Below are 13,302 nucleotides of genomic sequence, written 5' to 3'. Positions count from 1 at the left end.
GTATTATTATTATTATTATTATTACTATTACTATGTAGAGAGAGAGAGAGAGAGACTAAAATATAAAGAAATAAAATATAAAGCAATACATGATACTGTGTATAATACATAGATTTTAACAAAAAACTACAATAAAAATAATAAATATAAAAAAATAATAAATATTAACTGTATTGAATGATAATGAATGTTAAATGGTTGTATTGGATATTAGTAATAATCATGCATTAAATTAATTAATTATACCAAATTTATAAAGACTAAAAATATTAATATAAAGAACTAAAAATATGACAATACTCTGTATAATATATTTAGTTTAATAAGAAACTTTAATAAAAATCATCAATATTGAATAATTGTATTTTATACTACTACTACTACTAATAATAATAATAATAATAATTATTATTATTATTATCATCTCTTCAATCTTCTTCCTCCTCCTCTTATTATTATTATTATATCATCCACAAGTTTGCAAACCAGTAAATTACAATTTCCTTTTAGATCCTAGATCAAAATATTATTTTTAATATATTTTTAAGCAACACATTTCCCATGCACCCCTATGTTCAATATTCACCAACTGAGATTTTACTGAGGAAAAAAAAAACATATAAAGAAAATCGGAAACACTGTTAGCCAACCACTACTTCTATTTGCCCCTCTATTAGTGGTCTTTGTGCAGACACTCTTGAATTCATTGGATTCTTGACCACAGTGGTGATCTCTTGATTTAAGGTCAAACAGGTAATAAATATACCATAACCCTTGTCAGAGGAGAGGACCCGAGTTATTTTGAGACAAATAAACACCTCCTTCACCCATCCCCCCTCCACGACCGAACAAAAGATCCTTGAGGCGTGTTGTATCATCCCAAGGGATTCGTGTCTCACACGCTCTCCTCCACGAGCAGAGAGAGTACGCACTCCCGCTGAGAACACGGTGATGGCTAAGGAGAGACTCACACTTTAAAAGTACTAATGGTGTGTTTTTTTATGCCATGTCATCCACAAAAGTTCTTCATTTATTCAGATGCCTTTTCGTCTTGCTTTGAATTCCTAATCCAAAATACACAAGAGGATTTTCAAGCAAAACCAGTTTCAGTAGTGCTTTTTTTCTCCTGGAGTGATTTTGTGGGAAAAAAAACAAAAAGGGCTTACCGTGCCCAGGTCACCATCGGCTCAGGAAATCCGTCAGCATCACAGGCCAGCAGGGTTGAGAAGCCCATGTCAGCGGTGGCGTTCGTTTCCGCTTGACGGATTCGTATAGTGGGCAGGACTGAGCAGAAAAGAAAATTGCAGGTTTGATATGTGGAGCCGAATAAAACTTCTATATCTTAACCCTCTTAGCCACATACCACTGTTTATTCTACACTTAAAATAGAACACTTAAATATAATTAATATATTTTTTGAAACAGCTTTTGCCTAAAGGCAACATTGTACCATTATGGAAAAAAAATATGTTTTTCTACAAAATACTAAATAGTTTTTTTTTTTTAATAATATTGCACACATGCATAGCCAAATCGATTTTAATAAAATATAATCTAACATTTAATCAGAAATCAAGTTGTATATACACTTGCTGCCTTCAGGGAACAACCATTGCAGAACAAGAAATTAGCACTTTACAGAAATTGAAAATGCTAGGATGTGAACCTCCTGGAATACTAATACAAATATATACATAATAAGGGGGGAAAAGAAAGTAAAAGTATGTAATTTACAACTACCAAATACTTTTGACTCCATTGTGGTACAATGTTGCCTCAAGCCTCAATGTGCACAATTTCGATAATGTGTATAATATAAAGTTATTCAAAATACATCTTTACTCTTTCATAAATGTGGCTTTTGATGAAATAGATTCTTTGATCACATTCACAAAGAGAATATGGCACTGCAGCAAATCTGATACATGCTTAAAATGAAATCAAATTGGCTGCCGATGAATGATATAACCAATTTTTGTGTAAATATTTGCTCCTCCTCTCTTGATAAGAAGGACCTCACAAATTAAGTGCTGTATTTTGTTGCACCATGGTCGCTCAAGCAGACTAAACAGCAACATAAAGATAACCCGCTAAGGAGTCAAATTAAACTCAAACAAGAAAACAAATAAACAGAAAGGCAGACATAAGAGGTGAAATTACATTACCAGGTTTACCGCAGGATGGAAAACGACATAGCAAATAAGAAAGAAATCAAAAGGAGATGAGAGAAAAATGTCTGTGGAGCAGCTTGACAACAGCTACTTCAAAAAACGTCTGATCCTCAACACAAAACACTGAGCTTTATACTCAACCTCAACACCAACACAGCTGCTGATCAAATACACAGCTCAATATTGTGATATCTTGTTCTAGCTAAATCAAGAGAGCTTTTCTTAACCAGTTAGCACTATGCTAAGCTAATGCTATGCTAAGCTGTTAGCTTGCAAACTGAAAAGACAAAGAAAGAAATGTATAATTTGACCGATTAAGCTTTGTTAATCCAATTTAATGTGATTAATGTGCTATTTAAAAATACATTTATTAATTTTCCTGAGAATAAAAAGCTAAAGAATGAGAACAATATAGCATTTGTATAATTTGTCATTTGAGACCAGTTGTCTCAGCCAATGTAATGGCTCTGGAGTCAAAGTGGGATCGGATTCTGCTGGGATCTTTTGAAATGCCCAAATCCAGAGCACTACAGGTACGTTAAGGTGAGTAAGACTCACCATTAACAACCACTTTAATGCTGCGGAAGTCAACCTCTCCGCGGGCTTTAATGCGGCCCTCACAAGTATAGACACCCTCGTCGGTCTTCCTGATCCCTTGGATTTGGAGATGCTTGTTATTCAAAGTCCTGAAACGGACTGTGGAACAGAACAAAGATGAACAGATGTGTGTGAAATTGTGTATTAAAATCGCATGCAAATGTATCCATTTTAACAGTTTTTTCATCTATTATCACAGGGATTAATAAAATGCCACATTTCTGAGAAAGCAGCATTAGGCTGCACTAATGATCTCATCAATTTATTAATGAACGCAAAGTTCACAGTGAGGGTTAAGCAAAGTAAATCACACTTCTTATGTAACACACCATTTTTTACATGTAAAGTGTGAAACTTTTGACTTACCATCTTTTTCAAACTGGATCTTTGCACCTTTGTATTTCCAGAGGACGGTGGGTGGAGGTGAACTTATGACGTCACACACTATAATGGCATTGTCCCCTTCAGTGAACTCTTGAGGTGATGGGACATTTGTGAAGGTGATTTTTTCTGGAGGAAACAGCAGCAGTCCAGCAATAATTTCAATTTATCATGCAATGCTTCAATTTGTATTGCTGTAATCTACAGCAAGAAACCAAGTCATCATCCAAAATAAAGTCTCCTCAGAAGCACCTTTAAAAATGTTTGGAAATATAATTTGCATTTTTTTATCATCTGAAATAGGCTGTGACTTGTATTTTAAGGTGACTTAAAATATACAGTGCATTTAATGTCAATCAAGCAAAACACATTCGGTTTTGTGCTAAATAAGAGAGGTATAGGAGCTCAAGTTTATTTGTATAGTGCATTTTCCACATGCATTTCCATTTAGCTTCAAATAAATTTGTTTAGGCTTGATTATAATAAATACCACTATAATTTGTGTTTGTTTTATATTTTTCATTCCTGTTCTGTTCTGAATACCATTAAAATTAAAGGATTTGTTGTCGAATGAGGGGAACTAATATACATGCTTACAGTGTTTGTAAATGTTTAGTTTAATTTACATTATTTTTTTTGTTGTTGTTTACATTACATATACACAACTGATGCAGCTTTTATTTCCCACCCCCCTTTCTCAACAATGTAATTTTGACCCAGTGCAACTTATCGTCAAGTGCAATTTATATTCTGGAAAATACAATGAGCAGAAGCATAAGTGAAAATTTAAACTGTTGATGGCGCTAGAGAGATTGAGATGGAGACCTCACAATTGGCACAAGGAATGTTCAGACCCTCTCCAACTAGTGTGCCAAACTTCATAAGTTTTCGCCAAAGAATACATAGAAAACGTGAATTTAAATTTGACATGACAACTTTAATTTTGCCATTCTACTGTACATATTCTGCCAGCACAGATGAATCAAACAGGTAATATCTTACGGTATATCTTCAGATTGACGGTGGCTTCTGCCTCCCGATCACCACTGCTGGCAACACATTTGTATGTGCCAGCGTTGTCAACCTTTGCGTTATAGATGGTGAGAGTGGAGGACGTCTCGTCGTTGCGAATCACGCTGATATCCAGTCTGCCAGGCTCTATTTTCTCACTGGTTGGAGCGAACCAGTCGATTTCCTTGGCCCCACCGATAACTACAACCCAAACCAAATGAACATATCAGCATTCATGAGCTGATCTTATGTATTAAAATATGTCAACATATACATCATTTCGTTAAAAGTTAAGCTTGTGTAAACATCCACAAAGCAGAGATGAATCAATCAAAAGCGAATCAGGCCTGACGCGATTGAATTGTTTGCTTGAATTAGTTGGGATTAGGTGTCGCTGGCACAACAGCTGTCAGAAGGCACAACCTAAAACTTCAACCAGAGGTGTAAAGTATTGGAGTAAATGTAATTAGGCTTTTTAGTTTTACTTAACATTATTTTATTTATCCATTATGCTGAAGATACCTTTTTGAAGGATATAGTTTTTTTGTTTGTTTGATTTTTGTTATGTAATTTTGAGGTGTTGTTTTATTTTGGTTTTAGAAAATAAACGTGATTGCTCTCCTCATAAATCAACTCTTTCTTGTTTGTGTTTCATGCTCTCTGTGCCTTGCCCTGGAATTTTATGTCACTTCCTGTCTCCTGTGTTGTTTGTAGTCAGTTTGTAGTCAGTTTGTTAATTGGTTCCTCTTGATGAGTTTCCCCAGGTGTGTCTTATCTTGTTAAGCTTGTTAGCCCCCTGTGTATATATAGCCCTAGTTTTTCTTTAGTTCCTTGTGAGTTGTTGAATGTAATGGTTGTCTGTTTATCAGTCATTCTGTTCTTTGTTCCCTTTGGTTTTTGCCTTATTGTTTGTTCTAGTTTTTCCAAGAAATACCAGCACATAGATCCTTGCCTCTGCCTGTTTTCCGCAGCTTCTCCACAATGTTACAGTTTTTCACTGGCATGTCTCTGACTAGTGCATCCTTGAGCCTATATTTAGTATAAGTAAAATACTTAAGTACTGTTAAAATCAGATACTCTAAGACTTTTACTCAAGTTGTTTTGGAATTGGTGACTTGTAACGTGTAGTGGAGTAATTTTCTCTTTAAGGTATCTGTACTTTTACTCAAGTATGGTTTTTAGGTACTCTTTACACCTCTGACTTCAACCGATTCTCAGGTTACCAGTCTATTACCCAAATCAGTGGACCGTAGGACACAGCACTGGTGAAGACTCGAGTGTTCAGAGCAATTATCAGAGCCGCTGTTCCACGCCTTTGGGTCTTCAAATGAAGCCCAGGAGAGTGGAACCAGGAAAAATGTTTTTCAAAGAGAGATATAGGCACACAAAGGTTTAACGTATTCCTCTTGTAAGCCTTATTCACATGGGACTCGTTTACAGAGTCCTCGTTGATATTTGCCGACATAGAACACCATCAGCGACATTAAAGTTGAATTCACACTAGTGTACCATTTCAGCAAATGAATCATCTAGAAGATTACTGCTTTTTTAGGTTACAAACCATGGAAAACCTGACCTTTTAGGACCAGGAATCAGGTCACTAAAACTGTGTACCAGATTTTTAGAAGGTAACATTGAGAAGATTGATTGAGATTGATTGAGAAGAGGGGACACACATTTTTAAACACAGACAATAATCGACCATGTTAGAAGCAGGTGGTCACTGAGTGAAAGGGGTTTTCTTCCAAATATGATGATCGCCTTTTCTAAAATATAAAAGACAAATACATATTGCAATAAATAAAGCCCCTATTTCTACTGTGTGAGAAAAGTAGTAAATGTGATATAAAAACAATATATTTGCAAAATTAAATAATTGGTTTTTATATTGCCATAGCCAAAAGGAATAAAAACTAGAAAATATTTATTTAGTACTAAGTTTGTTTTTCCAACCCACTATCAGTTAGATGCATAAATCTGTTAAAGAACATTATTCAAATTCAATTCTCACAATAAACGTTGTTCCAACGCAGTTTTACAAAGCAAATTGGCTTAAAAACCCCAGTGAACAAAATAAAGGCAGCAGAGGCCAAGAAAGATGCATCCATTCAAAAACAGTTTGTATTTGTGCTCGCTCTCTCTGTCTTTCTCTCTCAAACAAGAGTTTTACTGTTTTATTGATCAAATTCTTCTTATTAAAAACTATTGCTGTAAATATCTGAACAGAATAAAATAATCACAGTAAATCTCATGATCAGAATGAAACCGCAAATGATGTCAAATTCATCAAATTAAACTTGTTTCCCTTCTTTTCTCTGCAATTTTTCACAAACCTCGAACAACCCCTTCCCTAGTGCCCAGTATGAGAACTCTGACCCCTGCTCTAAACTAGATTTGCTTTCCTGAAGGAAACACGATTGCTCATAATGCAGAAAATGAGCAGTGTTAATGTTTGTGGTTAAATGACAGCAGGAGAAAAAGACTGACAGTAATATGCAATACAGATGGATAAACAGACCCATTACAATTTGGTAGGCAAATAACCCAATAACTTCAATGTCAAACTGATTTTAAATGCCAGATATATTCTCAATATAAAACCATATCGGAAGCAGATGTAACCTGGTCAGCTGGCACTCTGTTTCTATTTCTATGGCATCACACCAAGAAGCCTCGCCCACACTGGGAACTAACTAGAAAGGAATCCCGCTCCTTGCTTACAAAAACCAAGAATAAATGGCATAAATAAGCCTGAAATTATCTACAAAACAAATCCCCGCAGTAAGCTGCGGTTACCTGCAGAAAAGCACTGTAATGAGGGCCAGAAGGTATCTGGTCATTACGAAAACTTACCTTCACACAAAAAGAATCGAGACTCTCCAACACTGATCTCGCCCTGCGCAGGTGTAATATCGACCTGCAGAGAAACTGAAGAGAGAAAAAAGTATTAGGATTAAAGAACACATCAAACAAACCTGCAATAATAGAGCTAAAGTTAGTCCAAAAATCATACAGTTTGAAAAGTTCCTCAGTTGTGAGTCGTTTCTCCACATGCATAATTCAGCAGCCTCTGAGAGCACTTTTCATTAATTCCACACAAGAGGCACATCTCTCCTCTTTTACAGCCGCACAAGTAACTATGGAAACCCCTCTGACACGGGCTCTTCAGATAAACAATGTCGCATCATTTTGATCCGACTAAACGAGAGGCGACAACAGACAGTGAACCTAACAAGCTCATTGTCAACTTGGCCATTTCACCTCCTTAAGAGTTTTGCAGATTCATTTATTGCCTTATTGCCACTGCATCTGATGGCGACATCAGCGCATTCAGCATTATGTCACAAATGCAACCCATTATGCCGAGATTCATTTCTGAGAAACTCTCAAATCTCATTCACTCAACTCATTCTAAGCTAGGCCAGAAAGGCTGTTTGGTTTTAAAAACGATACTTCTATCTATTTTGCCCTCAGAAACTCTAGGAACGGAAATAGTAAAACAGATCAATATGTTTCAATTGAGGAAACAACTCAGAGCTTGGACATTAACTTGAGTGTGGCCGTGGCTCATTTCTCATTCATATGTTGGAGCGCAGGGGATGTTTGGGAAATGAGTAAAGACAAAGAGAGCAGACTGAAGACAAAATTGATCCTCTCACAGATGGTGGCCTTTAGTCTTCTAGGTAATTTAATAAATGGACAAAGCCGGACGAGGGTAAACCTCAATTAAATCAGCATATTCAATCAATACTATCGGATGTTTGTTGTTCTTAGTTGAAGGGCCATTTATTTCATGTGTCTTCACACATTTATAATCTTTTTGTATAGATAAAAGAATAACTTTAAATCGGTCAACTCTGGGAGAGGCATAAAAAGGCTAGACTTCTGCTGAGGACAGGACTTTAAATTAATTAGCCTCTTATTAGCAAGGCATGCTGGGAGATGCATGGTGACACTGGAGCCGTGTGTGCAATGGCCACAGACCTCTAATCTCTGAAGTCCCTGCTTGAATTCGCTTTGAAGAATTACAAGAACAATGCTGCCTACAGTGAACGCTTTTGTTCAGCTAAAGACAGATTTGACTTCTACACTATGACCAGGACTATTTTACTGAAAGAAAATACGAGGAGGAATCAAATTATGCTTGAAAATGTTCTTCTGGGAACATGCTTCAGAATTGAACTCTGAAAACTTTTAGAACTGAAAACTTCATCCCCAGTGGAAAAAGACCTTTTATTATAATAAAGCTGCAAAAACAGATTGTTCAGAACTATTTAAGTCAGATGAATACATTAACACATGACAAATGCCCACATTTACATGTCACCTAAGTCTGATCAGAAACTTGGCCAGTCAGAGTGAGATCATGAGGATAAAAGAAGCTGTTCTTGGCTGTGTAGCACCTTCAGCTCTGCAAATCATTATGAGGGATCCCAAATTCCCAATTGTTAGAAACTGGCAGATCCTGATAGCAAATCAGAATATATTACAACTGCTATAAGCAGCAGCCCATGTGAGCACAAAGATTTCAATTTTGTTTTACATATAAAGGTGGAGTTTCATAGAGGGCTTAAATGAAATTCAGCAAAAAAAAAAAAGGCTCTGCAAAGTCGAGGTGAAACAGAAGTGACATCTTTTCTTCTGAAATGTGACATTTATCTGAGTGTAACAAATCTTCGAAAAAGAAAAAAATGTAGGGCAGGGGCTTGGTTCTATGCATTGGTTGTTGATTTGATTTTGAGACGTGGGCGTTGCAATCAAAAGTGGAGGCAGATGAATGCAAGGTTGCAGGGACTGTTAGATACTCCAATCATTTGCAGGGACCAAGTAATTGGAGAAGCCCTGCATATATCACCAGAGAGTACGTCTGGAAGGTCCAGATATGACATTGTGATTAAATATTATGAGGCCTTTTTTTCTAAAAATAAAACATGTGCATGAATGAATTGTTCACAGTAAGACCTATAAAATGCATTTATAAATATATATGGTGAATTTTCATTCCATGCAAATTTTCAAGCTCAGCTGCTATTCAAGAGCTGCTTGAAAGTCTGAGTCTGTGGAACATAACTGGTATGAAAGCAATCCATTCTACTTTGTGAAAGTGAACAGCTATTGATGGCGTATAATTTGCCTGTTATAGTATTATAATGCATTCCTCATTGCTGCTGACCTCCTCAGAAATTGGCTGATTGCACTGTATTTTATATATAATCATTTTCTAACTAATTTTTAAATAATTTTAAAAGTTTTTAAATTCCTTGTTTTATTGTTGTGATAATTGTTTTATGATTATTTTACTTCCTTTTATGTAAAGCACTTTGAATTACCATTGTGTATGAAATGTGCTATATAAATAAACTTGCCTTGCCTTACAAATCAATTGAACCAAGTTTGAAAACAGCCTGTCACAGCAAAAGAAATTTCACAGCACACCTCCACCTCATTTCTCAAGTCTGTTTTGTGTTTAAAGTAAAAGTGCACTCAAAATGAAAATGCTGTCTTCATATACTCACCCTCGTGTCATTACGTACAACATTTTTTTCTTATGTAGAACACAAATATTAAATTATTATTTTTTTCCCAGAGTAATGAAAGTACATAAAGCACCAAAAAAAGTGGTCTGTACACCATGTGCACCAAATTCCAAGTCTTCTTTATGTGAGAAATAGATTTAAATCAACCCTCTACGGACACCTTGGCAAGTGAATCGCCATTGGCTAGTCAATTTTTTTGTTTACTCGTCGCCAGACTGAAATACTATACTATATATATAAAACCATGAACTTAGGACTGGTGCTGGTGCTTTTTTTTGGTCATTCAGTGTTCCTGTAAAAAATAAAAAAAAATAAATAAAAACTAACAATAATACTGATAAGATATTATTATTATACGAATTCTACTAATAAGAACAATATAAAGCGCACCAAGGATTAACGAGCTTCTGGATTCATGAATATTAATCAGGTTGTGTGCGTTTGCTCGAACTGATTTGCTGAAATCTAAACAGGGACGATAATAGGTGAGCACCAGCCAATGAGATTGTCATTTGCGCATTAGTTCCGCCCACTACCGGAGAACCCGGCAGTTCTTAACCCACTACCGGAAAACCCGGCATTTCTTAAAAGCTGAAGAATTCCAAAGGAACTCCATTATTTTGACAGGAAAATAAAACAAAGAATATAATTTACATGTATCACATCAATTCTGCATGTTATGTAACTCTTTCTCGCTCTCTCTCTCTCTCTCTCTCTCTAACTTTGCGCGTGTGAGAGAAAGCGTCAGCGAGTCGTGCGCCTTCACACTAGAGTTTATGTTACGCCAAATACACAAACACAGGTGCGCTGCGCATCCATTGAGATGAAATGATAAATAGCACAGATCGCTTGACGGAGAGTGAAGCGCTCAGTCAGAGTGTTTGGCAAGTGAAAATATGTCTGTGCTAAACTTATACTCAGCCTCCAACTCACACACTGGCGAGTAAAATCTAAGAATTTATTAGCCATTGGCTAATATTAGACATCATTTAGTCGCCCAGAGTGAAGATTTAGTCGCATATGCAAGTGATTTACTCGCAATGTAGAGGGTTGTAAATTGACCCTTGCTCAGATCTTTTTAACAAATTCCAAGTCTTCTTTATGTGAGAAATAGATTTAAATTTACCCTTGCTCAGATCTTTTTAACAAATTGTCTAATCCAGTTCAATCAGTCTAAATGATTCATTCATGAATCAATCTTGAGTTCAATTCACTGACTGAATCTGGTCAACAGCTCACTGGAAATGAAGATAATATCAATTATATGAATATCAACTGACATTTTAATCTTTTCATCACACTAATCTATATGGTACGATTTCAGTGAGCAAGTTTATGGTAGTTTTATGAGACTTATGGTGCTATTGCGTCACTTTTGAAGCTTGAAATCAGTGTCCATTCATTATAAAAAGCTACCAGTACACTTTAGAAAAATATCTCCTTTTGTGTTGCACAGAAGAAAGAAACTTACAAGTTTGGAATGAGTGTGAGTAAATGACAGACGTCTTTATCTGAGATATCAATGGAAGTGTGTATGGTGTTTCATGCACTATTTTTCTGTGAGTCGTGAGTAAGTGCTATTGCGATGAGGGAGTTGTGTGTGTGTGTGTGTGTGTGTGTGTGACTGCAGCTGGATGTGCCTCTTTGCTCACAGATCCACCCAACCAGAGACATATCATCTCACCTCATCTGTTTATCACATCCAAAATGATGCAAATGTAGAACATTTGAACATTGTTGACAGGATTATTATTTTATACACCATCAATTCAAATATTTGAATGAATCATCTTACATTTTAGCATTTGATTTCCTATTTCATTTGAAATCCTCTTTCATATCTGTCGATTTCCTCTGGGAAAACAAATGGCCCTGCAGAACTGTCACACTGAATCTTAAAAGTAAGAGATAAAGAGATTCGCAGGCATTTCTTCCTCAGCGTCTCTGCTGGAGACTGGGAATACCTGAATTTGTGATATTTTCTACAACACAGCTGAACTGCATGTGTAACCAACTGGGTTAGCACTAGATGTCGATTTCAAATGAACTGCCTGCAGTCTGACGGTGGTATCATGGGTAGGTTATCATCCCTCAGGGAAGAGTTTCTTCATGACAAAAGGAAAAACACCACGAGGAAAGTCTGGGTGGGGAGGCCCACATATGAAACTAACTGTTTACTAGCACTGTGTGGGAAAACAGAAGCACAGGAGATTAAATGAAAGTCTGGAGTGCTGTGACTGTTCAGAGACGATAAATCCACACTGAAAGAGCTTGTTTAAATCATTACCTCATTACAATTGTACTTGGATCAGGAACTGTAATGTTTCTATATACCTTAGTCAATATAGAACATCATAGGACTCTTTAGTGTTGCAAAGGCTAATTTCTTAGCTAGAATTTTGTTTACTAAGCATTCAAACATTCACTTTTATTCAGCAAGGATGCATTCAACTGATCAAAAGTAGGCTAAATGTTATTTTGAACTTTTTATTCATCAAGAAATTCTGACAAAAAGTACAACATGGTATCCACAAAAACATTAAACAGCACAACAATTTTTCAACACTGACAATTAGAAATGTTTCTTGAGCACCAAATCAGCATATTAAAATGATTTTTAAAGGATCATGTGACACTAAAGCCAGAAGTAATGGCTGCTGAAACTTAAGTGTTGTCTTCACAGAAAACACTTTATTTTAATATATTTTAAAATGTAATTTATAAATTTGTTTTGAATTGAATCACCTCGGTGAGTGAAAAAAATACCAACACCAACCATTTGAACAGTAAAGAATACAATTAAATAAAAAATAGAGAATATTACAGCTTGATTGGAATTGACACGTAATAAAAATATTCTGTTCTAAAAGTGAGTTCACTTGTTCCATTTAAAAAAGACATTACTGAACTTTCTACGGAGCCCTGCACATGTCAGAATAAGTCAATTGTGCACTAATTTGTTCCCTTAGTTTACTAACACGTGCGCACAATTTACTAATACGTTCCCTCAGTTTACTACTAATACGTTCCCTCAGTTACTAACACATACACACGATTTACTAATTCGTTCCCTCAGTTTACTAACACGTGCACCCAATTTACTAATTTGTTCCTTTGGTTTACTAAACAAATGCACAATTTACTAATTTGTTCCCTCAGTTTACTAAAACATGCACACACTAAACAAATGCAGAATTTACTAATTTGTTCCCTCAGTTTACTAAAACATGCACACAATTTACTAATTTGTTCCCTTGGTTTACTAAAACGTGGGCACAATTTACTAATTCGTTCCCTCAGTTTACAAACACGTGTGCACGATTTACTAATTTGTTCCCTTAGTTTACTAACACGTGCGCACGATTTACTAATACGTTCCCTCAGTTTACTACTAATACGTTCCCTCAGTTACTAACACATACACATGATTTACTAATTCGTTCCCTCAGTTTACTAACACGTGCACACAATTTACTAATTTGTTCCTTTGGTTTACTAAACAAATGCACAATTTACTAATTTGTTCCCTCAGTTTACTAAAACATGCACACAATTTACTAATTCGTTCCTTTGGTTTACTAAAACATGTGCACGATTTACTAATT

At 35.8% G+C, this 13,302-nt stretch overlaps 1 protein-coding gene across 1 annotated transcript in view; it reads right to left on the bottom strand.

Annotated features, from left to right (window-relative positions):
- Positions 1-7,101, bottom strand: part of LOC107701393 (neural cell adhesion molecule 1-like) — a gene marked incomplete at its 5' end in the record, with an annotated part of 66,205 nt that extends 59,104 nt beyond the window's left edge. Inside the window, 5 exons of the mRNA XM_016503392.1 lie at positions 1,167-1,284; positions 2,730-2,867; positions 3,135-3,278; positions 4,152-4,361; positions 7,014-7,101. Of these exons, the coding sequence (XP_016358878.1) occupies positions 1,167-1,284; positions 2,730-2,867; positions 3,135-3,278; positions 4,152-4,361; positions 7,014-7,101 (698 nt within the window). The remainder of the gene's footprint in view (positions 1-1,166; positions 1,285-2,729; positions 2,868-3,134; positions 3,279-4,151; positions 4,362-7,013) is intronic.
- Between the last annotated feature and the right edge of the window lie 6,201 nt (positions 7,102-13,302).

Source organism: Sinocyclocheilus anshuiensis, unplaced genomic scaffold (assembly GCF_001515605.1).
Source record: "Sinocyclocheilus anshuiensis isolate Anshui unplaced genomic scaffold, SAMN03320099.WGS_v1.1 scaffold1906, whole genome shotgun sequence".
NCBI classification, from domain to species: domain Eukaryota; kingdom Metazoa; phylum Chordata; class Actinopteri; order Cypriniformes; family Cyprinidae; genus Sinocyclocheilus; species Sinocyclocheilus anshuiensis.
This window is presented reverse-complemented; position numbering and strand designations above follow the sequence as displayed.